The sequence below is a fragment of the Pecten maximus genome, chromosome 2 (genome assembly GCF_902652985.1).
Source record: "Pecten maximus chromosome 2, xPecMax1.1, whole genome shotgun sequence".
Classification (NCBI taxonomy): Eukaryota; Metazoa; Mollusca; class Bivalvia; order Pectinida; family Pectinidae; genus Pecten; species Pecten maximus.
In genome coordinates this window covers 9,524,634-9,552,211 of record NC_047016.1, presented here as the reverse complement: position 1 = coordinate 9,552,211, position 27,578 = coordinate 9,524,634, and the positions used below count along the sequence as shown (strand labels likewise).

The 27,578-nt window shown below is 38.2% G+C and overlaps 1 protein-coding gene across 3 annotated transcripts in view; it reads right to left on the bottom strand.

Moving 5' to 3' along the window:
* Positions 1-2,677: 2,677 nt before the first annotated feature.
* Positions 2,678-27,578, bottom strand: part of LOC117316687 — a 75,835-nt gene continuing 50,934 nt past the window's right edge. For 2 of the 3 annotated variants that reach the window (XM_033871426.1, XM_033871434.1), the window contains exon 3: positions 2,678-8,350. In XM_033871426.1, the coding sequence (XP_033727317.1) occupies positions 7,127-8,350 (1,224 nt within the window). In that variant the 3' untranslated portion in view covers positions 2,678-7,126. The remainder of the gene's footprint in view (positions 8,351-27,578) is intronic. The other variant, XR_004529973.1, reaches the window with a different exon arrangement.

Below are 27,578 nucleotides of genomic sequence, written 5' to 3'. Positions count from 1 at the left end.
AGGAAGTGTCCCCTGATGTAGGTGTCTGTATGTCTTCTATATAGCTGTAGGGAGTATCCCCTGATGTAGGTGTCAGTATGTCTTCTATATAGCTGTAGGAAGTGTCCCCTGATGTAGGTGTCAGTATGTCTTCTATATAGCTGTAGGGAGTATCCCCTGATGAAGGTGTCAGTATGTATTCTATATAACTGTAGGAAGTGTCCCCTGATGTAGGTGTCTGTATGTCTTCTATATAGCTGTAGGAAGTGTCCCTGATGTAGGTGTCAGTATGTCTTCTATATAGCTGTAGGAAGTGTCCCCTGATGTAGGTGTCTGTATGTATTCTATATAGCTGTAGGAAGTGTCCCCTGATGTAGGTGTCTGTATGTCTTCTATATAGCTGTAGGAAGTGTCCCCTGATGTAGGTGTCAGTATGTATTCTATATAACTGTAGGAAGTGTCCCTGATGTAGGTGTCTGTATGCCTTCTATATAACTGTAGGAAGTGTCCCTGATGTAGGTGTCTGTATGTCTTCTATATAGCTGTAGGAAGTGTCCCTGATGTAGGTGTCTGTATGTCATCTATATAGCTATAGGAAGTGTCCCCTGATGTAGGTGTCTGTATGTCTTCTATATAGCTGTAGGGAGTATCCCCTGATGTAGGTGTCAGTATGTCTTCTATATAGCTGTAGGAAGTGTCCCCTGATGTAGGTGTCAGTATGTCTTCTATATAGCTGTAGGGAGTATCCCCTGATGTAGGTGTCTGTATGTCTTCTATATAGCTGTAGGAAGTGATGAGGGTGTCATTATGACATGTATTCAGCTGTAGGAAGTGTCTTCTAATTAAGGTGTCTGTGTGTAATCTATATAGCTGTAGAAGTGCTCTAGATGAGGGTGTCAGTATGTCCAGTATAAAGCTGTAGGAAGTATCCCCCGAGGAAGGTGTCAGTATGACTTGTATAGAAGTAAATGGATTTTGTTGGCCATAGTGTCTCTTTAATACATTTCTGTTTAGCAGACGTCCTCTATAAAGACATTCTATGTAGCCTGATGTCTTTCCTATATCAAGTCTTATAAGTAGGCATTGACCCTGTGATACATTTGTTTTATGAATACGGAGATCTTTATGACAGTTATATATCAGAAAACTAGACAATATTTATAGGATATAGTATATCCTTGTGCTAAATTTTAAAATTAATGGCCACAGAACATTTTATCTTGTGTACTGAATATTTACTGAATATTTGTATGAAGTTTCATCTGAATCAGAAGTAAAATGAAGCCAGTAGTGTGATGAGAAAGGCTTCTTGTTGACAGTTACAGTGACCTTGACATTGTACCCATGATCCTGAAATGTAAACCTTTTTTTCCAGGCATTTGTGTGGTGAATACCCAGGTATAATATTTCCTCACAATGAAATTGAGGACACCTATACCTTGTATATAAACTCCATTAATTCCTGTTTGTGGTAAGTTGTCTCCAGTATATTCTTATATTTCCTATAAAAGTGTCTAATGCTGCAGCAGTTTAGGAATCTGTTACTGTTTTTTGACTGGTCTGAACCATCAACACCTACACAAGTACGTAGTGGCAGTAGCTTATATTATTATCATGATTAGGGGTTTTAATACATAAATATTTCCATTTAAAACTTTTCATCTTTATTTACATAATGTACCTTGAAACTGACAAATCCAAGATTTACTGCTTGATCAACACAAGAAGACCTTCGTTGTACAACTTGATCTTGGGGAATGTGACAGATACCACAACAACAACAGACATTTCAGGGTAGCTCTACAAAAACAGACATTCAGGGTACCACGACAACAACAGACATTCATGGTAGCTCTACAACAACAGACATTCAGGGTACCACGGCAACAACAGACATTCAGTGTACCACAACAATAGACATTCATGGTAGCTTTACAACAACAGACATTCACAGTACCACGACAACAACAGACATTCAGGGTACCACGGCAACAACAGTCATTCAGTGTACCACAACAACATACATTCAGGGTGGCTATACAACAACAGACATTCAGGGTAGCTCTACAACAACAGACATTCAGGGTACCACGACAACAACAGACATTCATGGTAGCTCTACAACAACAGACATTCAGGGTACCACGGCAACAACAGACATTCAGTGTACCACAACAATAGACATTCAGGGTAGCTTGACAACAACAGACATTCAGTGTAGCAAGCTAACAGAAAACTGTTGAAGACACCCCATCAAAGTTTTTATACATTCCAGACAGTGATAACACAATTTACCATCTCAATGGGCTGAAACATTTCAAAGAAAAGGAAAAAAAATAACAAACAGTTTAATTTTGTCAAATGACTAACATAAGACTTTCTTTATGGTGGTCCATTCACAATAAGTAGATGTTTTCAATGACAACATTCCAAAATTATTTGCTATTTTGTGAAGCATAGAAGTGTTAATTGTTTAATTGTGGGACTGCCAACATATATAATACTGGGTCAAATTCTGCATGCCTTCCATTGAAAGTTTATTTTTGTTTGTGTCAAATTCCAAATACTTTTTACCTTTCCATATCACAGGATGGATACAAACTACATGTATAGACTTGTGTCAAATGATGGACCTACATACCATAATTAATTGAGTAATCAAAATGCGTCAATATCAATACATAAGAAAAAAGACAAATGATTTCAAAGCACAATATTTTATTTTCTAATTAATAAAGTATCTATGAACTGATATATTTGATCACATCAAATCCTGTCAAGTATAGTCTTATATATGTCACAGCAAAACCATGTACATTTTACACAGCAAAACCATGTAGTTTAGCAAAACCATTTAGTTTAGCAAAACAATAATATACAGTTCGATCACCAAGTAAAACCACACACAGTTCACCAGGCAAAACCATGTAGTTTAGCAAAACCATATACAGTTTACTAGTCAATACTATATACTAAAATCACTAGGGTTCAGGAGTAACATAGAATGTATTGATTTCTGCACTAATGTGTAATGAGACCTTTATGTGAATTAAAACTTCTGTGAATGATCTTTCTATAAATGATTACTATCCTCATTGAAAAAAATCCTTTCCTTGATGAATTCTTGTTTCACAAATAATACCTATAAAGAGGATCATAAATCAGACTTCTGTGAGTTTATAAAAATAAAATGCAAGTGAAAATAGGATGAGTATGAGTATGAGAATCGAGCTTGTAGAGGTTGACATCTACAATGAGAGGTGGAGAATACTGCTACAACAGAGCTGTGACCAGAAATAAATTCCATGGTATAATGTCTGAATACAGTGGTCCTGGTAAGTGGAGTTAGACAACTTAGGCCTACTAGTAATTTGTAAAATTCATTGGTGTTGCATTTTCACAAATGATTAAAAATGCGAAAATCCAAAAGAACACAAAAATATTTTGTATTTTTGAGAAAGATAAACATGTTAAGACAATGAAACACTAGCTGATACACCATTTCCAGAATGAAAACAACATCATCATCAGAATAAAAAGTTATACCAGCCAATACATGTCCACCTGATTTAAAGTTGAATTATATCAAGTACAACGAGCATCTTTCTATGACAGTTCCATTACAGCCACTCACCGGATGTAAAATTATATGCCAAGGATAATGCACAATTGATAAGTTTGTAATAAATAAGGGAACCCCTACCCCAAGTATAAAGTTCCCATGATAAGTACATGTAGTGTAAGAGCCAGGACAAACTTGTTTATGCTGGCCAAAGGTCAAAATCCAGGTCAGAGTGACCTACTTTTGATATATGACACAACACCTGATGCAGGTGAACCCATATCATAAGTATGAAGTGCTAATGACAAGTTAGTTATGAATTCTTAATGACCCATCAACACCAAAAAGGTTGTAAGTCAAAGAAAAGTACCAACAACAAGAAGTGTAGGAGATAGAGACAGGACAACCTTTTTTCATTGATGTTAGCCAAAGAACAAAAAGTAGGTCAGAGTGACCTACTATTGATACATGATACAACACCTTATGCAGGTTAACAGACAAGTAGTGTATGAGATAGAGTCTGGACAAGGTAGTGGAAGGATGGACAGACTGACATAACAGAAAACTCCCCCCTCCCAAGTTTTCGGCGGGGAAATAAAAAAGGGTTTTTACCAGGTAAATGGACATAAAGTCCCAAAGTGTGAGTATAGGATCCCAACATTTAATAAGTAGATACAGCAATCAAAGTCAGTTGACTGTATTTGTATCCACCTGAGATATTTATGTATGTAAGGTAAGGTGAACAGGTGAAAAACTAATGAAGTAATGGTCTGGACAAGAAAAAGTAAAGGCCAAGCATAGAATTATAAATCTAGGTCAAGAATCTAGGTTAACTCAGTAAGACCACAGACCTTCATCCCTTTCACTCAAGGTTAAGACCACAGACCTTCATCCCTTTCAATCAAGGTTAACTCAGTTAGACCACAGTCCCTCGTCCCTTTGACTCTAGGTTAACTCAGTAAGACCACAGTCCTTCATCCCTTTGACTCAAGGTTAACTCAGTAAGACAAAAGTCTCTCATCCCTTTGACTCTAGGTTTACTCGTAAGACAAAAGTCTCTCATCCTTTTGACTCAAGGTTAACTCAGTAAGACAAAGGTCTCTCATCCCTTTGACTCTAGGTTAACTCAGTAAGACAAAAGTCTCTCATCCCTTTGACTCAAGGTTAACTCAGTAAGACAAAAGTCTCTCATCCCTTTCACTCAAGGTTAACTCAGTTAGACCACAGTCCCTCGTCCCTTTGACTCTAGGTTAACTCAGTAAGACCACAGTCCTTCATCCCTTTGACTCTAGGTTTACTCGTAAGACAAAAGTCTCTCATCCCTTTGACTCAAGGTTAACTCAGTAAGACAAAGGTCTCTCATCCCTTTGACTCTAGGTTAACTCAGTAAGACAAAAGTCTCTCATCCCTTTGACTCAAGGTTAACTCAGTAAGACAAAAGTCTCTCATCCCTTTGACTCTAGGTTAACTCAGTAAGGCAAAAGTTTCTCATCCCTTTGACTCTAGGTTAACTCAGTAAGGCAAAAGTTTCTCATCCCTTTGACTCAAGGTTAACTCAGTAAGACCCTTAATCCCTTTGACTCAAGGTTAACTCAGTAAGACAAAAGTCTCTCATCCCTTTGACTCAAGGTTAACTCAGTAAGACAAAAGTCTCTCATCCCTTTGACTCAAAGTGAAGATGAACAGTTGAGGTTATTATCCAGACGACCAATTAACATTTCAATAAAAATCAATGATATTACCACGAGAGTTAAACAAACTGATTAAGGAAACTGTTGATGAAATGATAATTTATTATGACAGGTTATATTAAGTTGCCACCAGTATTTATGATGACTGGTAGAACATTCTCAGGGACAACTGTATGCATCACAAGGTGGACCAACCCTACTTTATATTCATTTTGAAAAGTTAATTGTTCTCAGGCCAAACATTTGTGTCAGTTTCAAAATTTACATAATATTTATGCAAATGTAATACAAGTTGCATGAAGCATGAAAGACAACGTGTTTTGTGCATCAACTCTATCTATACATAAATCATGTGGATAGGACATATGTACAGTAGTTTATACCTGTGTATAACTGGCCATCCTAGACATATACTATATACCATTACCTATACTATACCTGTATACCACCTGTATAGCACACCTGTATAGCAAACATGTATACCATACCTGTATACCATCTGCCTAACACACCTGTATTCCAAACATGTATAGCACCTGTATAGCACACCTGTATTCCAAACATGTATACCACCTGTATAGCACACCTGTATTCCAAACATGTAAAGCACAGCTGTATACCATACCTGAATACAATACATGTATAACACACCTGTATATCATACCTGTATACCACCTGTATAATACACCTGTATACCATACCTGTATATCACCAGTATACCACACCTGTATACCATACCTGTATATCACACCTGTATACCATACCTGTATACTATACTTGTATACCATACCTGCATGTATACTATACCGGTAAACAACAGCTGTATACCACACCTGTATACCATACCTGTGTATCACACTTGTATAGCATATGGATACCTGTATACCACACCTGTATACCACCCATGTAGACGACAGGTCAGTTAGAATATCAGACAACTATGATCTAACAGGACATCGACTCCACATTACTGTTTACATTAGACTTTTGCATGTCATTTTCACTTTTTTTATGTACAACTGAATGACCTGTTCTTAAAGATGCTACATCACCATCAAAAAAGAGTAATTTTGATCAATTTCAAAATAAGAATAAGTTGTTTTTTAGCTTCTCTTTTATCATTTGAATTCCAAAGTGAATAAATAATTACACGCAATTTCATCCTAAAGAAATTCTATTGTATTTGGACTCCCTCTTTTGTATGACTTTTGGTCTAATAAACAATCATGCTTAGGATGCCATTGTTTAGTTTTTTTATATGTTGGTGTTGATAAGATATATTTCTATACCCTGGGTGGCATTTTGAACATTTTTGTGGCAAGCACTTGTATACTGTTGGAGCTGTAGTGTTTTGAGGTACAGCAAATAAAGATAACATCACATAACGTATTGGAAAATTATACACAACACCAACTTGATGTATCATGCACTCATTGTGTGCATTTCGCAGTTTTGTTTCAAATCAGGGAGATAATCATCATTTGCTCTGAAATGATATCCTTTTCCTAAATTTCCTTTTATAGAGTGTACTTGTCATGTGATGTTAACCACATAGGAACCAAACTGCTATAAAAGGTTACACTAGTTGTGTAGATTCAGTCCCTACTCGATTCCATTGTTCTATGTCTGTTGTCAATGTGTGTAGAATGTTGTCATATATTTTAGAGGTAATCCTACGTGGAGAATACTTCACACTTAATCAAAATAACCCGAATATGGCACATGCATGAGTAAAACATTTTATGTAAGTTATTTCCATGTACCATGATCATTAACTGAGACACCTTCCATCATAATGGATGCTCCTGTTGACAGCTATATCCCTTTCCTACAGAATATAGACACAATTTAAAGCACTTCACATAATTGCTTACAAATGAAGCAGCACTCTTTATCACGACATGTCATACTTCTCAAAATGTTTTTTCACTGCTGCCTGGTAGTCTTGACTAGGTGAGTCGGCCATTGTCACGGAACGTTTTTTTCCTTTGATTTTACTTCCTTTCCGTTTTAATATAGTTTTCAAATTTTTGAATGGGTTGGATGAGTCAGAAAAACTGGAGTTAGATGTGGCACCTGGTGATTTTGGGGGCTGGGGGTAGGACTCCATTTGTGGATTAAGGTCAGGGGTGCCTCCACTGTCACGAGATGATATGTGTTCTATGCTAGAAATGGACTTTGGTCTTTCCTTTGCTGGGAGTGGGTTTGAATTTTTGTCTGTCTGTGACAATATTGGCATTGAGATTGCAGACAACAACCCAGCAGAAGATTGATCAATTCCATTTAGTGAAACCTGCAATGTGTTTGTAGTCTGTCCATTTTCATGCTGGTTTTTGTTTCCAATCCTTCCACCCAAAACTTTGGAATGTGAAAAATTATCAAGTCGGTTTTCATTTTCATCTGGCACTTCCATAAGTCCAACCAGGGAGCTGTCTGGATAACCGGCTATACTTCTACACTTTTTGTCTCGTCCTTCACGCATTTCCTTTGATTTTCGACCAATCATTAGTAAGCTTTCCTGACTTCCATACTGCCGGCCAAACAAGAGACCTTGCTTTACATCAAAATCTGTATCGCTCAGATCCAGACTACTGCGGTGTTTACGGGTCATTTTATCCTTCATTGACCCCCACTTACCCCTGTGAGGTGATTTTAAGGAAGGTGGTGACTTTGAAGTAGGGCTTTCTAAACTTTCACTTGATCCGGTTTTGTCATTACCCAAATTATCCAACAACAAGACTCCATTTTTACCCTTTCTGCCATAAGCATCACGTACTGCTTCCAACAGTCTTTGGTTGGTTTCCTTTAGAGATTCTATATCATCTTCCTGTTTTCTGATGATTTTTTCACTGTCAGCCATTTTGCAGCGTACCTGCGTGTGTTCCTTCTTTATCTGGCCTTCTAGGAGGAGAAGATGAGCGATTACCTCCCCTAGTTGTTTGTCTGACCGCGCTGCATTGTTATGACACTCTTGCTCCTTCTGCTGAAGCCTCATCTTGAGGACGGCAACATTGTGGCTGTGTGTGACCCGCTCCTTCAGGATGATGGCCTGTAGTTGTTTGACGAGGCTGTGAGTCTGTTGGAGCTCGGTCTGTAGGATCTGTACCTCCTCACGAGACTGTAACAACACAGACAAGACACATAATTAACACGACACATAAAAATAGGATAAAGTTAGGTATTATACTGTGGTCATACAAACCTAATCCCAGCCCTATCAGTCCCCAACCTTATCACTTCCAAACTGATTTGATTGTAAGCGTGGAAATGAGAGTGTCTTCCAAAATTGCTTTCAAGCAACACATTTACTGAACCTCACAATTAATTCATCAATATCTGGATTATTTAGGATGAACAAAAATCACTATTAAAATATTTTACAAACAAATTTAATTAAACAAGGAATACTTAAATTTATTCCGATGTTTGGTTTATGAATGTTTTGAAATGATTAAAATATGATTTACAGAATGATGTCTATTGAACAGGCTACATCTTGTGTATGTGTACCAGTCTCAACGTCTTTATAACAGAGATCCACAGATGTGAGAGGTATCTCTCTGCTTTGTTCTGTCACATACAAGGTCTATCAAATGTAGGTTTATCACTCGATCACAATTCCTGACATTAATAATAAAATACAATTATACTTCCCCTCCCTACACACATCTGACACATATACCCGCCAATCATCACTCTTACATCAGTTGATGCCATGACAAATCATGATATAATTCCGATATATGTCAACGATTGTCACAATTTTACAGATCCAGAGCTACATATTTTTATCAAAATGAACCATAAATCACTCCCCAAGTTAACATCTCCAGTATGAGGTTAATCAGACAACTCCCCAAGGTAACATCTCCAGTATGAGGTTTGGTTTGGTTTGTTTTTGTTTAACGTCCTATTAACAGCCAGGGTCATTTTAGGACGTGCCAGGTTTGGAGGTGGAGGAAAGCCGAAGTAGCCATGGAGAAAAACCACCAGCCTACGGTCAGTACCTGGCAACTGCCCCACATAGGTTTCGAACTCGCAACCCAGAGGTGGAGGGTTAGTGATAAAGTGTCGGGACACCTTAACCACTCGGCCACCGCGGCCCCTGAGTATGAGGTAAAGCAGACTGACGGAGGGTCGGACAGTTAAAAAGGCAAATAGATGGACAGAAAAGATGCCACGAAGATGGATTGACGGACAGCAAAGGCATGATAGACATACGGAAGGATAGAAAAGACATGATGGACAGAAAGATATGATAGATAGACAGATGGGGAGATAGAAAGATATATGATAGATAGACAGAGAGAAAGACATAAAGGCATGATGGACAGAAAGATTTATGATAGATAGACAGAGAGAAAGACATAAAGGCATGATGGACAGACAGGACAGAAAAGATGCCACGAAGATGGATTGACAGACAGCAAAGGCATGATAGACATACGGAAGGATAGAAAAGACATGATGGACAGAAAGATATGATAGATAGACAGAGAAAAAGACATAAAGGCATGATGGACAGACAAGACAGAAAAGATGCCACGAAGATGGATTGACAGACAGCAAAGGCATGATGACATACAAAAGGATAGAAAAAACAGGATGGACAGATAGAAAGATCTGATAGATAGCCAGAAAGACATGACGGACAGACAGGACAGAAAAGGTATGGACATGCATACATACAGAAATAAAATAGACATAACTTAAAATTATCTCTCCACTATGCCTATGGTGAGGACAGAAAATTTAACAAGAACTTAATTTCCAAAATGGCCAACCTTACATTTTCCTATAATACCAAATTACATTGTTCACCATCTGGTGGTACTATGGAATATCATATTGTAAAATAAACATGGTCACAGCTGACACGTCAGATAATATGTAAACCATCCTCAATATCAAAACAAATCAAAACATCATATATTCTCCGCATCATGATCGTAAAAATATGTACACAAAATGTTTCGTAAAACTTTCACAGCTGTGAACTGAGCAACCGGAGAATACGATCTCGGGGTAAGCTGCTACATGTATCTGTAATGAAAGATCTTAGAATGCAGCAATCTAAACCTTAACATTATTGTATTTTCTAAAAGTCATATATTCTTACTGCTTATACATATTGTCACCATAGATTCCTGTATTTGTACCAATTCATGGCAGTCAGACTTGATTGAATTCATCACAATTCTCCTAACCCAGTGTTAAATCTTTCATCCTGTTGACGTACAATTCTCACCTATATCTACCAAGTGTACATGAAGCATTTCCCCAACTGTACAGAGTTCCAGGATTGTTGGCGCCATGCTTACCGACATAGTTCAGCATACAATACACTTAGAATGCTCACTGAATTTGTTCAGCTGACATTACACTTTGACTGCTAATAGAGGTAGCTCAGCATTCAATATACCAAGATACTCACCAGCATAGCTCAGTATATGTATATACCAAGATACTCACCAGCATAGCTCAGCGTAAGATATATCAAACCTAGTGGTTATAAGCCATTCTTTTTGCCATCTGCTAAGAGTACACCTTAACAGTGATCAGTGTCCATGATCACATAGTGTGTCCTGGAGACTGACTGGAGACACACACACAGCATTCCAGGCAGTGGTTGCATGGTGCAACGGACTGTATCAATCAATGCCAGTATAACATGTATTTATGTAACAACGCCTCCTATCAACCTTTGAAGAAATATGCATCACCTGTACATGCATTTTGTCTCCAGCAGCTCTAATTGCTTTGGGAAATAAAGTCTGCCCAAAAACGAAAATCGATTGATGAAAAGATTTTAACACATAGTGTAATTAGCATGCTGGGTAGATAGCCTAGACAAGCTGGGAGATGGTAAGTATGGGTTGCCATCGGCAATGACCTTCAACAACCCTGATAATTACCTTTTTACACATACTTTGTTGGGACATAAAATAACTGATTATCCTCAACTACCCTGGTAAACCTTGTTTCCATGGTTACAAAGACTTTAACAGCCTGTGATTTTTCCCATGTGAATCAGTGGCAAATGAAGAATCCACTAGTAGAGATCAGGTAATTCCACATCAGGTGAAATAGAGTAGTACATTAAATAGCTGGTAAAAAGGCTTCCTCTTTATGATGATATTTTTGGTGATTGTGAGAGTTTTGAGGACCATGATAGTCAACTCTAACTTATGTCATTTATCTGATAAAGTCAAACAAACTTCTGATTCCACTTGTATATACATATATAATTGTCAAAATGCTTGGAAAAAGGCTTACTTCATTGACCTGATGACTTAATTATAAATATCCAGGAAATATGAGAAAAAACACTGCATACATAATGTAGTCAAAACATGGCTTTAAGGGGCGAGGGGAGACAATCCGCAATTAAAAAAGATATGTAGATTACTGGATGCCTCTATATTATATATGCTAAATATAAGAAGTGAGCAGAGACCACATGACTCTGATTTCCTTCAGGGAAAGAGATGGTTATTAATGCTAAAAAGATGGTAATAGGTCAGCCTTTCTTCATATCACTTCCCCATGTGATAACTTACCAAATATAATGGGCGAGGAATGACAAGGGAGGTAACTGTAAAGGAAGGCAACATCTGGGTAAGATGGCGAGGGATGTCAAGGGAGGTAACTGTGAAGGAAGGCAACATCTGGGTAAGATGGCGAGGGATGTCAAGGGTGGTAACTGTGAAGGAAGGCAACATCTGGGTAAGATGGCGAGGGATGTCAAGGGAGGTAGCTGTGAAGGAAGGCAACATCTGCGTAAGATGGCGAGGGATGTCAAGGGAGGTAACTGTGAAGGAAGGCAACATCTGCGTAAGATGGCGAGGGATGTCAAGGGAGGTAACTGTGAAGGAAGGCAACATCTGGGTAAGATGGTGAGGGATGTCAAGGGAGGTAACTGTGAAGGAAGGCAACATCTGGGTAAGATGGCGAGGGATGTCAAGGGAGACTATACTCTATATAGTTAAACATATGAGTTTGTAGTCTGGGTTTACAGCAGTACTTTGAATAGAAAGCTTGAACACAGTGATCAATTCTGAAATACATAAAATATGTAGGAATCCATCATCCGAGGATCAAAGAGAGTAGAACAACAAGATCTAGAGATATAGACACTACAGTAGCTATAGTATCCAGGGAAAACTTCAAATATCAGCATGGATATTAGTACACAACTGGACTTATTATGAGTTACATTGCAGAATCAGTAACATACTTGTCCGATTTCCCACCTTGTTATATTGATGTAGATGTTCCATTTCCCACCTTGTTATATTGATGTAGATGTTCCATTTCCCACCTTGTTATATTGATGTAGATTTTCCAACTTGTTATAGTGATGTAGATTTCCCATCTTGTTATATTGATGTAGATTTCCCATTTCCCACAATGTTATATTGATGTAGATGTCCCATTTCCCACCTTTTAATATTGATGTAGATGTCCCATTTCCCACCTTGTTATATTGATGTAGATGTCCCATTTCCCACCTTGTTATATTGATGTAGATGTCCCATTTCCCACCTTGTTATATTGATGTAGATGTCCCATTTCCCACCTTGTTATATTGATGTAGACGTCCCATTTCCCATCTTGTTATATTGATGTAGATGTCCCATTTCCCACCTTGTTATATTGATGTAGATGTCCCATTTCCCACCTTACTATATTGATGTAGATGTCCCATTTCCCTCCTTGTTATATTGATGTAGACGTCCCATTTCCCACATTGTTTTATTGATGTAGATGTCCCATTTCCATCTTGTTATATTGATGTAGATTTCCCATTTCCAACCTTTTAATATTGATGTAAATGTCCCATTTCCCACCTTGTTATATTGATGTAGACGTCCCATTTCCCACCTTGTTATATTGATGTAGATTTCCCATTTTCCACCTTGTTATGTTGATGTAGACGTCCCATTTCCCACCTTGTTATAATGATGTAGATTTCGCATTTCCCACCTTTTTATATTGATGTAGATTTCCCATTTCCCATCTTGTTTTATTGATGTAGACGTCCCATTTCCCACCTTGTTTTATTGATGTAGATGTCCCATTTCCCACCTTGTTATATTGATGTAGATTTCCCATTTCCCACCTTGTTATATTGATGTAGATGTCCCATTTCCAACCTTTTTATATTGATGTAAATGTCCCATTTCCCACCATATTATATTGATGTAGACGTCCCATTTCCCACCTTGTTTTATTGATGTCGATTTCCCATTTCCCACTTTGTTATATTGATGTAGATGTCCCATTTCCCACATTGTTATAATGATGTAGATGTCCAATTTCCCACCTTTTTATATTTATGTAGACGTCCCATTTCCCACCTTGTTATAATGATGTAGATGTCCAATTTCCCACTTTTTTATATTGATGTAGGTGTCCCATTTCCCACCTTGTTATGTTGATGTAGATTTCCCATTTCCCCCACCTTCTTATAATGATGTAGATGTCCCATTTCCCACATTGTTACATTTATGTAGACATCCCATTTCACACCATCTTATAACTACATTAAGTCCTATTTCTAACCTAACCATCACTAAATGAAAATATCTCAACATACTACACAACATTGCCTTCCTCCTTAATGAATGACATAAGAATGTCACTTAGTGTCGCTCACTAGAGTGACCTAGATGGACAGTGGCCATTAAAAGCTCCAAATGACCTTGAAACAGAATTATTTTTTCTTCAACCCTTATTCTCTTCATCACAAGTGAATTCAAGAACAGGAGTAGTGTGTATTACAGTCTAACACTTTGCTCCCTGGCTTGTAGTTGATGGAACCCTTACTGAGCCAGGTGTCACAGGAGGGCAGGACCTTAGGTCAGAACCAATGAGTCAAAGTCTCCAGGTTTCTGATTTATCACAGATCACTGATAATGTTCGTTTGTTTTCACACATATTTATCAAACACTGGCATATCTCATTTTATGCTACATTTAACATAGGTTACTGGTATCAAGTGAAAGTTTGTACACGATCCGAAAAAAGTGCTTTAGGTTTCTGTGAAATTCCATATACACAGGTACCAAGGTACATATATATATACACAGACGAGAGTTAATTACAAGGAATATATAAGTATAAAAACATTTTTCAGTCTGATTCACATGATCCTTTAAAGTATTGAAGGACCACACGAGGAAAGGATTTGATAGCATGTCGAACAAGACGTCCCAAGTCCCAATCGTCACTGTGGATAACTAACATGCTGGTCCTTACCAATAGATCATTCCTGTGATGTATTACATACACTGCCTTACTGACAGACATCAATAGTACTTCCTCATCTCATGGCTTACAACACTTGGAAAGTTGGATCATCTTCTCTACATGTGAAAGAAACTATATTACCATTTAGACCTCTAGCTCTGGTACCTAAGCATGTTCCCTTAACTGAAAAGAGGCTCACCATGCATATCTCCCTGTAATTGTACCTAAACATGCCCCTTAGTCTTCTCTGACAAGGGGCTAACCTTATCTCCCTGTATGTGTACCTAAACATGTCCCTTAAGTCTTTCTCTGACAAGGGGCTAACCTTATCTCCCTGTATGTGTACCTAAACATGTTCCTTAGTCTTTCTCTGACAAGGAGCTAACCTTATCTCCCTGTATGTGTACCTAAACATGTCCCTTAGTCTTCTCTGACAAGGGGCTAACCTTATCTCCCTGTATGTGTACCTAAACATGTCCCTTAGTCTTCTCTGACAAGGGGCTAACCTTATCTCCCTGTATGTGTACCTAAACATGTTCCTTAGTCTTTCTCTGACAAGGGGCTAACCTTATCTCCCTGTATGTGTACCTTAACATGTCCCTTAGTCTTTCTCTGACAAGGGGCTAACCTTATCTCCCTGTTTGTGTACCTAAACATGTTCCTTTAGTTTTCTATGTAAATTAAGGGCTAACCTTATGAACTCTCCCTTCCCCCCCTGTAAAGGTATCTATAAGCCTGTTTCCCACTGTAAAGGTATCTATAAGCCTGTTTATCTCTGACAAGGGGCTAACCTTATGAACTCTCCCTTCCCCCCTGTAAAGGTATCTATAAGCCTGTTTATCTCTGACAAGGGGCTAACCTTATGAACTCTCCCTTCCCCCCTGTAAAGGTATCTATAAGCCTGTTTATCTCTGACAAGGGGCTAACTATATCACCCCTGTATGGGTGCCTCAGCATCTGCCTGACCAAGGCTGTGACTGATACATAAGTTTTTTGTCTGACCCCAACACGATTTATGTATAAGATAACATTCATTGCACAACTTATCATATATCTCCCTTAATTATTCAAATAAACCAGTTGACATTCATGGTTTAATTGTTTATTTTATAACTTAAATAAGAAATTTTATGTTTTGTAAATCATCCTTTTCAGGAGACACAATGATAAACACACTACAGATATTTATGTTATCCCTACAAAAGTACGGGATTTACCGTCAATAATAAACCATGTATTCCAGGTAATTGTTTGATAATAAACCATGTATTCCAGGTAATTGTTTACAAGGCTATGATTCAGCAAAATCGTAGCTCGCACCTTATCTGTTAATTTCCTGTACCATTAAGTAGTTATAAATGACAGAAACACTCTGATGTAAAAAGGTCCCCAGCCTAAAGATTAGCACTAATAACCTCCTGTACAACGCTCTATCGACTCAGCTATATAAAATACCGGATATCTCTAACGCTATATTATTAGAATTAGCAAACGTTACAGGAGTGGTAATAGAAATATCATCTTTAAGGAGTGGTAATAGAAATATCATCTTTAGAAGCATATCTACTTTGAGTTTTTTTGATAATATTTTTGGATATTTAAATGAACCAAAACATCTTGATGATATTTTCCCATTTTTTGTGACATTTTAAAAGTACAAGCATAGTCAGTTAGAGCAATAATAAATAAAGATGGACTGTAACCCATTTTCAAGAGGATTCATTTGTATACAGTATGAAGGAAACTGCTGTACAAGAGTTGTTTATATTCATTTCTGTCCTGTACACAAATTGTTGGATATCAAATGGTTAAATAAAATCCTCTGTTGAAAGCAGCATTAATGTTACATATATGTACATATCATACATGTATAATTATCCCACATTTCATAAATATCTATATAGTTATGTTAATAGTTTACAGTTCATGAAGGATACATTCCTGTTGCCACGATATTTGACGGAGAGAGAATCAATTCACCAAAACACAAAAATGAAGGACAAATGGAAAGTAACATTTCCACATTTATTTTTTCTTAACATGGCCTAAAACTGAAAGGTGTATTCAACTCATCTGAATCAGGGTTATCGTAAATACTTAACTCATCTGAATCAGGGTTATCGTAAACACTTAACTCATCTGAATCAGGGTTATCGTAAACACTTAACACATCTGAATCAGGGTTATCGTAAATACATAACTCATCTGAATCAGGGTTATCGTAAATACTTAATTAACTCATCTTAATCAGGGTTATTGTCAATACTTAATTAACTCATCTGAATCAGGGTTATCGTAAATACATACTTAATTAATCTGAATCAGTGTTATCGTAAATACTTACTTAACTCATCTTAATCAGGGTTATTGTCAATACTTAATTAACTCATCTGAATCAGGATTATCGTAAATGCTTACTTAACTCATCTGAATCAGGGTTATCGTAAACTTACTTAACTCATCTGAATCAGGGTTATCATAAATACTTAACTTATCTGAATCAGGGTTATCATAAATACTTAACTCATCTGAATCAGGGTTATCGTAAAAACTTACTTAACTCATCTGAATCAGGGTTATTGTCAATACCTAACTCATCTGAATCAGGGTTATTGTCAATACTTAACTCATCTGAATCAGGGTTATCATAAACACTTACTTAACTTATCTAGGTATATCTTTAGAGTATTTGACTCCAAAGTGTCTGAGCCGAAGGTATATTCTTCTAAATAAAGAAAAGTAATTATTCTAATCTAAGAAGTGCTATTGACATCATATTTGTCTCAGTGTTAGTCAGTTTGGAGAGGTTTTGCCAGTTTTGAGAGGTATTGTCAGTTTGGAGGGTTATTATCAGTTTGGAGGGTTATTGTCAGTTTGGAGAGGTTATTGTCAGTTTGGAGAGTTATTGTCAGTTTGGAGGGTTATTGTCAGTTTGGAGAGGTTATTGTCAGTTTGGAGAGTTATTGTCAGTTTGGAGAGTTATTGTCAGTTTGGAGAGGTTTTGTCAGTTTGGAGAGGTTTTGTCAGTTTGGAGAGGTATTGTCAGTTTGAATAGTTATTGTCAGTTTGGAGAAGTTTTGCCAGTTTGGAGAGGTTATTGTCAGTTTGGAGAGGTTATTGTCAGTTTGGAGAGGTATTGTCAGTTTGGAGAGGTTATTGTCAGTTTGGAGAGTTATTGTCAGTTTGGAGAGGTTATTGTCAGTTTGGAGAGGTTATTGTCAGTTTGGAGAGTTATTGTCAGTTTGGAGAGGTTTTACCAGTTTGGAGAGTTATTGTCAGTTTGGAGAGGTTATTGTTAGTTTGGAGAGGTTATTGTCAGTTTGGAGAGTTATTGTCAGTTTGGAGAGGTTTTACCAGTTTGGAGAGGTTATTGTTAGTTTGGAGAGGTTATTGTCAGTTTGGAGAGGTTTTACCAGTTTGGAGAGGTTATTGTCAGTTTGGAGAGTTATTGTCAGTTTGGAGAGTTTTTACCAGTTTGGAGAGTTATTGACAGTTTGGAGAGGTTATTGTCAGTTTGGAGAGGTTATTGTCAGTTTGGAGAGGTTATTGTCAGTTTAGGGAGGTATTAAACCATCAAAGTCCAAGTAAAGAGTATATGACTCATCTTAATCTCTGAGAAAAGTATCTTACATGGTCTCACCATGTCAATTATGGAAGTTATAAAGGTGCTGAAGGTGATCATATGACAGCACATTCTCCCCACATTATGAGAAGATTGAAATAAAACCTTTCATCACTGTGGTGTCATTCCCCAGGTAATAATATAACACCTTATGGATCTTACTGATTGGTATAGATAGATGTATTTCATCAGAGTTCAATAACCTTAGAGAAAACTCCCCAAAAAGCTTAATTATAGCTATAGGTTGACACTACATCAAGAGACCAGAGTTTATCTGGTGTACTATTTATCTACCTTCTTATAATGTATACCGTCTCCCTCCTCGTATTTAACTACAGGCTCTGACCATGCTGAGATAGAGTTCAGGTATTGATGTTTATAGACAGGTATTGATGTTTATAGACAGGTATTGATGTTTATAGACAGGTATTGATGTTTATAGACCCCGACCATGCTGAGATAGAGTACAGGTATTGATGTTTATAGACAGGTATTGATGTTATTAGACAGGTATTGATGTTTATAGACAGGTATTGATGTTTATAGACAGGTATTGATGTTTATAGACTCCGACCATGCTGAGATAGAGTACAGGTATTGATGTAGCAGGAAGGGATGTATAATCAATGTTGTTACCTCATCTCTGTAGATAATACAACAAACACAACAGGAGGTGGACCCCGAGGCCCTGCCCTATCAATAATACTTCATCATCTGGTTCTTCATGTCGACAATGATGTTACATAAAATGTAGGCAAAATATCTGTATTGTTGGGTAAGATTGATTACAGATTTAATCCAACATTGAAAATGTTTCATAGTTTTGTAATATTAAAAAGATACTTCATACACTAAACCAACTTATTTTCGTGTGTGATCATTTTTTTATGTATTTCGCCGGTGATTAAAATTTGTGAAAAATAATCGCAGAGTAATAGTCTTAATCACAGGTTCAGCCTTTTATGACTGTAAATCATCAAAACAAACTGTCGTAAAAAAAATCATTAGGCATGAAAATAAGTTGGTTTACGGTAGTACATAACACAAAATCTGGTGTCTTCCTGTGATTCATTAAATAGATCCTATGTCCCCAAACAGATTAATGTTCTACAAGTGATTTAACAAATTCTCAATAGGATGTACAAACTGTGTAGCCGTTGATTACAGGTGTGACACACCACAAGCCCACACACCTGGACCAATATTTCACAATTTTGTTTCAGAAGATTAAAATACAGGTTTAAAATCAGTCAGACTTATTGTATATGGCTCCCTTATCATACAAGAAATTCAGATCATTACAATGCAGCAAAATTGAAACCTGAGAAAATATTGTGTATACAATATTGTGGGAAATTTATAAAGCTACAAAAAATGTATATACATGTACATAGTACAGTTTTACTAACTAGGAAAACTTCAGTGTTAATTGTTTTGGTTAAAAATAATAAAAGTCAATCAGTCTAGTATTATTAAGTGGTGAAAATCTAACATTATTTTGATAATTTACACTGGCTGAAAAATAACAAACTGTGAATATATCTTTAATCTGAAATTTTTATCATTAAATAATGAAGTGAACACAGATGGTCCAAAACAAACTCTTTTTCAAACAACACAAAACCTATTACACGCCATTACATAGAACATTGTTAAACGACTCTTTTGAACCTTTCTACAGGGATGTGATGGTGTTAATCTCAAACCAGATCATTTCACTAATCTAGGAGAACATAGCTTTGTGGATAAAATATGGAGTTTTCAGCTGACATCAAAGAAAGTCATGCTGATAACACACATGCATTCCCTGTTAACTAAACATGCATGTGCCAAATTTTACACTTGTACTCTAAGGTAATGACCCCAAGGTCAAGTCTGATCAAGTCTGATATTTCAAAGCCCACTAGCTCAATTTCCACGATATAGGAACTTTTTTATACATCATTCTGTTTAATGTGAGTTTAAGTTCATGTAAACTTCATGCAAAAATGTCCAAATAGTCTTTATCCACAATCTGCTTCTTGACATATTTTCACATAAATCTGTAAAATATTTACACAAGCTCCTACAACCTGATGAAATAATCGACAGCCATATATATCTCAAAGGGCCATAACTCTGTATATAAGGTGGTCAGTTATAGGTGTGGTAGTGTTGTACAGGTTAATGTGCTACAATGCAAGTTTACAGGAAAGCTAGTTTGTATGGCATTTAAACTTTTTTAACAGGGCTGAATGTCAAACTTGAAGAAATGAAATATTAAATATACTGCAGCCAGTGCTATGTGTTGATAACTTTCACAACAGTTAATACTGTCTGATGAGATACTCAAATGTTTATGTAAAAACTGACAATCTAAAGAAATATAATAAACAGACACAATATTGGAAACTCAATAAATAGTATTAAAACATGTGGGAGGACCAAAGTTTACAGCACATGAAGGAAAGGTGCAGACAGCATACTCATTCATGCATGAGGGACTGAAAAGTGGTGCTCAACGGATTGACACTCTACCCAGACACCACATAAGTCAGACAAGTGCAATAGCATTTAACTGTACAAAAACTTCACATCATGCACCAGCCATTGTGAGTGGAATTCTCTTCAGATATATTTCATCATAAAAACCTTGTGGCACCTACTATCAGTGCTGTTCATCAGGAATATAGAGAGAAGTTTCCTGTGCCAGTCATTAACATCAAGATAATGTTTTAATGAAAAGAAATTCAATAATTTTTCTTTTTTTTTTTCGAATTTGAAATTACAAATATCATTTGAAATCAAATTTTATTGATAGCATGCGTTAATTTTTGAAAGAAAAGACAGCTTTTAAAGATTGACAAAAAGCATGTGTTGACTTAACTACAGAGATCAGAAGCTGACAGCTACTGTGTGCCTACATGCCATAAACATTTTATTTGCAGTTTTACGATTATCACAGTTTTAGTAGACGGCACCATTAAGATAGAGGATAGCAGATGACAAAGTAGGCCACCAGCTGTATTCTGTATAAGATATTTTGTATAGTCAGGTGGCTAGAAATAGGAAAGCTGAGCCAACTGGAGAATTTATTGTGTACTATGTCCCATTTGGAAATTCCAAAACTCTGTCCATTCTTTTCCCCCCTCTAGTATCTGATACCATCCAACTGTCTGTATCCTGAAAATGGCCCGCATAGTGACAATTCTCCGAGCACATACTAGAAACAGGTTAAATCGGTGAAATTTTGACATTTTGGGACACATTTTGAGATGATGTGTGACGCCATTGATCTAATCAATATTGATACACCTTGTAAAAGATTATCTTCTCTTTCCAGAAATACCACATTTGATAATTTCGAGTATCAATGACCATTACACATATGTATGCTACAGTCATTGGAAGGATATTAACACGCAAAATATGAAAAAACATGTAATTAATATAATTATTATAGTTTTTAACCTGAATGTTTTGTACAGATACAAAATTATCAATGTTTCATTCTATCAATTAAATTCCTTTCTAATATTTCACATAGTAATTAATTCAAAATTTAAGCTATCATTTTCTATCAAGATGACAGACACATAAGATTTGCAGGAGATGATGGCTTTGTAAACTTACATCCAAAATAGAATGCAACATTTCAAACAAATTCTGTGATGAATGACATGTGGATGTTTGGACAGATTTGCTTTGATCCATTAAACCTGGTCACACAGTCTGTGACTTTAATGTTGACATGACCAGGAAGTCGGCCATGCTTTACCTGCTGACAGAGGGAGTAAATGTCTCGTTTAACACTTATGAATTGGGGTGTTGCCTCCCATATAATGGAGTTTATTGCTAATTAAACTAGTACAGTCAGGTTAATCAAACTGAAAATGACTGAATGCATATTCCGCAGTCCTTCAGCTATGGTTACGGATCCAACACAAATCCACTCATATTTACCTTAGGACATTTAACCAGTGATAAAGTAACAAGCAATGCTGTCACTAATGTTTAATTAAGATAATTGTCTGTTTACTAAGGCACCGATGGGATTCTTCCTGTCCAAAAACATTGGCATAGAGATAGGACAGATGACAGAATGGTATTAGACACTTCTCAAACACAATGATTGATCTGGATCATCAGGGTTCTTGATCTTTACCAATACATTACTGTATACAGGAGTTACAGGACAAGGAAGTCATACTATGGCTTTGGCAGGGAGATTAAGGGGTAGGGCATTGACATAAAGGATTAGGGCAGGGAGATTAAGGGGTAGGGCATTGACATAAAGGATTAGGGCATTGATATAAAGGGGTAGGGCATTGACATTAAGGGCTAGGGCAGGGAGGTTAAGGGGTTGCACATTGACATGAAGGGGTATAGGGCATTGACATGAAGGGGTATAGGGCATTGTTATTAAGGGGTTGGCATTGATATAAAGATATATAGGGCATTGACATGAAGGGGTATAGGGCATTGACATGAAGGGGTATAGGGCATTGACATGAAGGGGTATAGGGCATTGACATGAAGGGGTTTAGGGCATTGACACCTATGGACAGAGGAGGTTACTGAATTGATGATCTTAACCTATGGACAGAGGAGGTTAGTTAATGGCGGCTCTTAACCTTTGGACAGATGAGGTTAGTAAATAGTAGCTCTTAACCTTTGGACAGGTGAGGTTAGTAAATAGTAGCTCTTAACAGTTGGACAGAGGAGGTTAGTAAATGGTAGCTCTTAACCTACGGACGGAGGAGGTTAGTAAATGGTAGCTCTTAACCTACGGACGGAGGAGGTTAGTAAATGGTAGCTCTTAAACTATAAATAGAGGAGGTTTAAATGCACTATAGATTGTAACCTATGGACAGCGGAGGTAAATGAATGGTAGATATTAACCAACGGACAGAGGAGCTCTAGGTTAATGAATTATACCAAAGCTTGATGACAGCAATCCCCAATCACCTGTACCTGGACAAGGTAAGTGCAGAAACAATAAAAATGAAGCATGTTTTCAACAAAATGATTGACATTTGAAGGTTAAGAGGTTATCTTGATTAACCTTCATGGACCAGCTAGGACAACTTTTGTCATATTACAATGATATGACCTACCATGAACATCCATCAAAATTCTCAACAAATCCTGACAAATTAAGACACAAGCTGTATCCCTCACAGAAGTGTAACATGTTTCTTCATAGTCTGGGTGTCATTTGGTCCACGGACCCTGGAGACAGTGACATTTCAGACATCAATCATTGGGATGTGACTTTATTCTCTGGTCAGTGGTTAGTTAAATACTAATCAATTCTATAATTTTGTGTTGATGAGTATGGTCTCCTGATCACCCCCTCCCCCCAAGCGACCACTTGCCCACAGGACCTGCACAATACCTGCACACTGAATACAAAGATAAATATAAAATGAGGTCAGAATGGCAGGCCATTGGTACAGGTGACACAGTAGACACACCTTCTTTTTGATACATATAACACTCACAGATTCCAACCCAAAATGTGTATAAGTCATGCATACAGGGAACACAGGTTCTGGCAACAATAACTTAAAACCGCCATATTTATACTTGATTAATTTTCACAATCACACTCCAATGATCTATCTAGAGCCATACACCTGTAAAAAACTATTGAATTATGCTGCCAGGTAGAGGAACAGTGTAGGTTGTAGAGTGTATGACCACTGTTCAGGTTGCCATGGTGTAAGGTAGAGTGTATGATCACTGTACAGGTTGCCATGGTGTAAGGTAGAGTGTATGACTACTGTACAGGTTGCCATGCTGTAAGGTAGAGTGTATGATCACTGTACAGGTTGCCATGCTGTAAGATAGAGTGTATGACTACTCTACAGGTTGCCATGGTGTAAGGTAGAGTGTATGACCACTGTACTGGTTGCCATGGTGTAAGGTAGAGTGTATGACCACTGTACTGGTTGCCATGGTGTAAGGTAGAGTGTATGACCACTGTACTGGTTGCCATGGTGTAAGGTAGAGTGTATGACCACTGTACAGGTTGCCATTCTGTAAGATAGAGTGTATGATCACTGTACAGGTTGCCATGCTGTAAGATAGAGTGTATGACTACTGTACAGGTTGCCATGGTGTAAGGTAGAGTGTATGACCACTGTACTGGTTGCCATGGTGTAAGGTAGAGTGTATGACCACTGTACTGGTTGCCATGCTGTAAGGTAGAGTGTATGACCACTGTACAGGTTGCCATGCTGTAAGGTAGAGTGTATGACCACTGTACTGGTTGCCATGCTGTAAGGTAGAGTGTATGACTACTGTACAGGTTTCCATGGTGTAAGGTAGGGTGTATGACCACTTTACAGGTTGCCATGTTGTAAGGTAGGGTGTATGACCACTGTACAGGTTGCCATGCTGTAAGGTAGGGTGTATGACCACTGTACTGGTTGCCATGGTGTAAGGTAGAGTGTATGACCACTGTACAGGTTGCCATGCTGTAAGGTAGGGTGTATGACCACTTTACAGGTTGCCATGTTGTAAGGTAGGGTGTATGACCACTGTACTGGTTGCCATGGTGTAAGGTAGAGTGTATGACCACTGTACAGGTTGCCATGCTGTAAGGTAGGGTGTATGACCACTGTACTGGTTGCCATGCTGTAAGGTAGAATGTATGACCACTTTACAGATTGCCATGCTGTAAGGTAGAGTGTATGACCACTGTACAGGTTGCCATGCTGTAAGGTAGAATGTATGACCACTGTACAGATTGCCATGCTGTAAGGTAGAGTGTATGACCACTGTACTGGTTGCCATGCTGTAAGGTAGAGTGTATGACAACTCTACTGGTTGCCATGCTGTAAGGTAGAGTGTATGACCACTGTACTGGTTGCCATGCTGTAAGGTAGAGTGTATGACAACTCTACTGGTTGCCATGCTGTAAGGTAGAGTGTATGACCACTGTACTGGTTGCCATGTTGTAAGGTAGAGTGTATGACCACTGTACAGGTTGCCATGCTGTAAGGTAGAGTGTATGACCACTGTACAGGTTGCCATGCTGTAAGGTAGAGTGTATGACCACTGTACTGGTTGCCATGTTGTAAGGTAGAGTGTATGACCACTGTACAGGTTGTCATACTGTAAGGTAGAATGTATGACCAATGTACTGGTTGCCATGCTGTAAGGTAGAGTGTATGACCACTGTACAGGTTGTCATGCTGTAAGGTAGAATGTATGACCACTGTACAGGTTGCCATGCTGTAAGGTAGAATGTATGACCACTGTACTGGTTGCCATGCTGTAAGCTAGAGTGTATGACTACTGTACAGGTTGCCATGCTGTAAGGTAGAGTGTATGATCACTGTACAGGTTGCCATGCTGTAAGATAGAGTGTATGACCAATGTACTGGTTGCCATGCTGTAAGGTAAAGTGTATGACCACTGTACTGGTTGCCATGCTGTAAGGTAGAGTGTATGACCACTGTACAGGTTGCCATGCTGTAAGGTAGAGTGTATGACCAATGTACTGGTTGCCATGCTGTAAGATAGAGTGTATGACCAATGTACTGGTTGCCATGCTGTAAGGTAGAGTGTATGACCACTGTACTGGTTGCCATGCTGTAAGGTAGAATGTATGACCACTGTACAGGTTGCCATGCTGTAAGGTAGAGTGTATGATCACTGTACAGGTTGCCATGGTGTAAGGTAGAATGTATGACCACTGTACAGGTTGCCATGCTGTAAGGTAGAATGTATGACCACTGTACTGGTTGCCATGCTGTAAGGTAGAGTGTATGACCACTGTACTGGTTGCCATGCTGTAAGGTAGAATGTATGACCACTGTACTGGTTGCCATGCTGTAAGCTAGAGTGTATGACTACTGTACAGGTTGCCATGCTGTAAGGTAGGGTGTATGGTGTATGACCAATGTACTGGTTGCCATGCTGTAAGGTAGAGTGTATGACCACTGTACTGGTTGCCATGCTGTAAGGTAGAGTGTATGACCACTGTACAGGTTGTCATGCTGTAAGCTAGAGTGTATGACCACTGTACAGGTTGCCATGGTGTAAGGTAGAGTGTATGACCACTGTACTGGTTGCCATGCTGTAAGGTAGGGTGTATGGTGTATGACCAATGTACTGGTTGCCATGCTGTAAGGTAGAGTGTATGACCACTGTACTGGTTGCCATGCTGTAAGCTAGAGTGTATGACTACTGTACAGGTTGCCATGCTGTAAGGTAGAGTGTATGATCACTGTACAGGTTGCCATGCTGTAAGGTAGGGTGTATGACCACTGTACTGGTTGCCATGCTGTAAGCTAGAGTGTATGACCACTGTACAGGTTACCATGCTGTAAGCTAGAGTGTATGACCACTTTACAGGTAGCCATGGTGTAAGGTAGAGTGTATGACCACTGTACTGGTTGCCATGGTGTAAGGTAGAGTGTATGACCACTGTACAGGTTACCATGCTGTAAGGTAGAGTGTATGACCACTGTACTGGTTGCCATGCTGTAAGGTAGAGTGTATGACCACTGTACAGGTTACCATGCTGTAAGGTAGAGTGTATGACCACTGTACTGGCTGCCATGCTGTAAGGTAGAGTGTATGACCACTGTACTGGTTGCCATGCTGTAAGGTAGAGTGTATGACCAATGTACTGTACAGGTTGCCATGCTGTAAGATACAGTGTATGACCACTGTACTGGTTGCCATGCTGTAAGGTAGAGTGTATGACCACTGTACTGGTTACCATGCTGTAAGGTAGAGTGTATGACCACTGTACTGGCTGCCATGCTGTAAGGTAGAGTGTATGACCACTGTACTGGTTGCCATGCTGTAAGGTAGAGTGTATGACCACTGTACAGGTTGCCATGCTGTAAGGTAGAGTGTATGACCACTTTACAGGTTGCCATGCTGTAAGGTAGGGTGTATGACCACTGTACAGGTTGCCATGCTGTAAGGTAGAATGTATGACCACTGTTCAGGTTGCCATGCTGTAAGATAGAGTGTATGACCACTGTACAGGTTGCCATGCTGTAAGGTAGAGTGTATGACCACTTTACAGGTTGCCATGCTGTAAGGTAGAGTGTATGACCACTGTACAGGTTGCCATGCTGTAAGCTAGAGTGTATGACCACTGTACTGGTTGCCATGCTGTAAGGTAGAATGACCACTGTATCAGTGTCCTGGTTGTGTATTGACCATGTTTTGTAAGGACTAGAGTGTAAGACAATGTACCTGTCTGTAAGGTTAAGTAGAGTGGCTGTATGTGGCTATTTACAGACAGTAAGAGCCAGGCCTGAAGATAAAAGCTGTCACCAACTATAACACCTACTTATGGCTCTGTCAGCCAGCAGTGTATGTCTGATTTCTCCGTTACCTGTCATCCTGTAACACAGTCAAGGTCAAAAGGTCAATGTGATTTCACAAACTTCAGTCATCTCAGAAATAGTCCTGGATTATATTTATTTGCATTTCTGAATAACAGAAAATTAATCATTTTCAT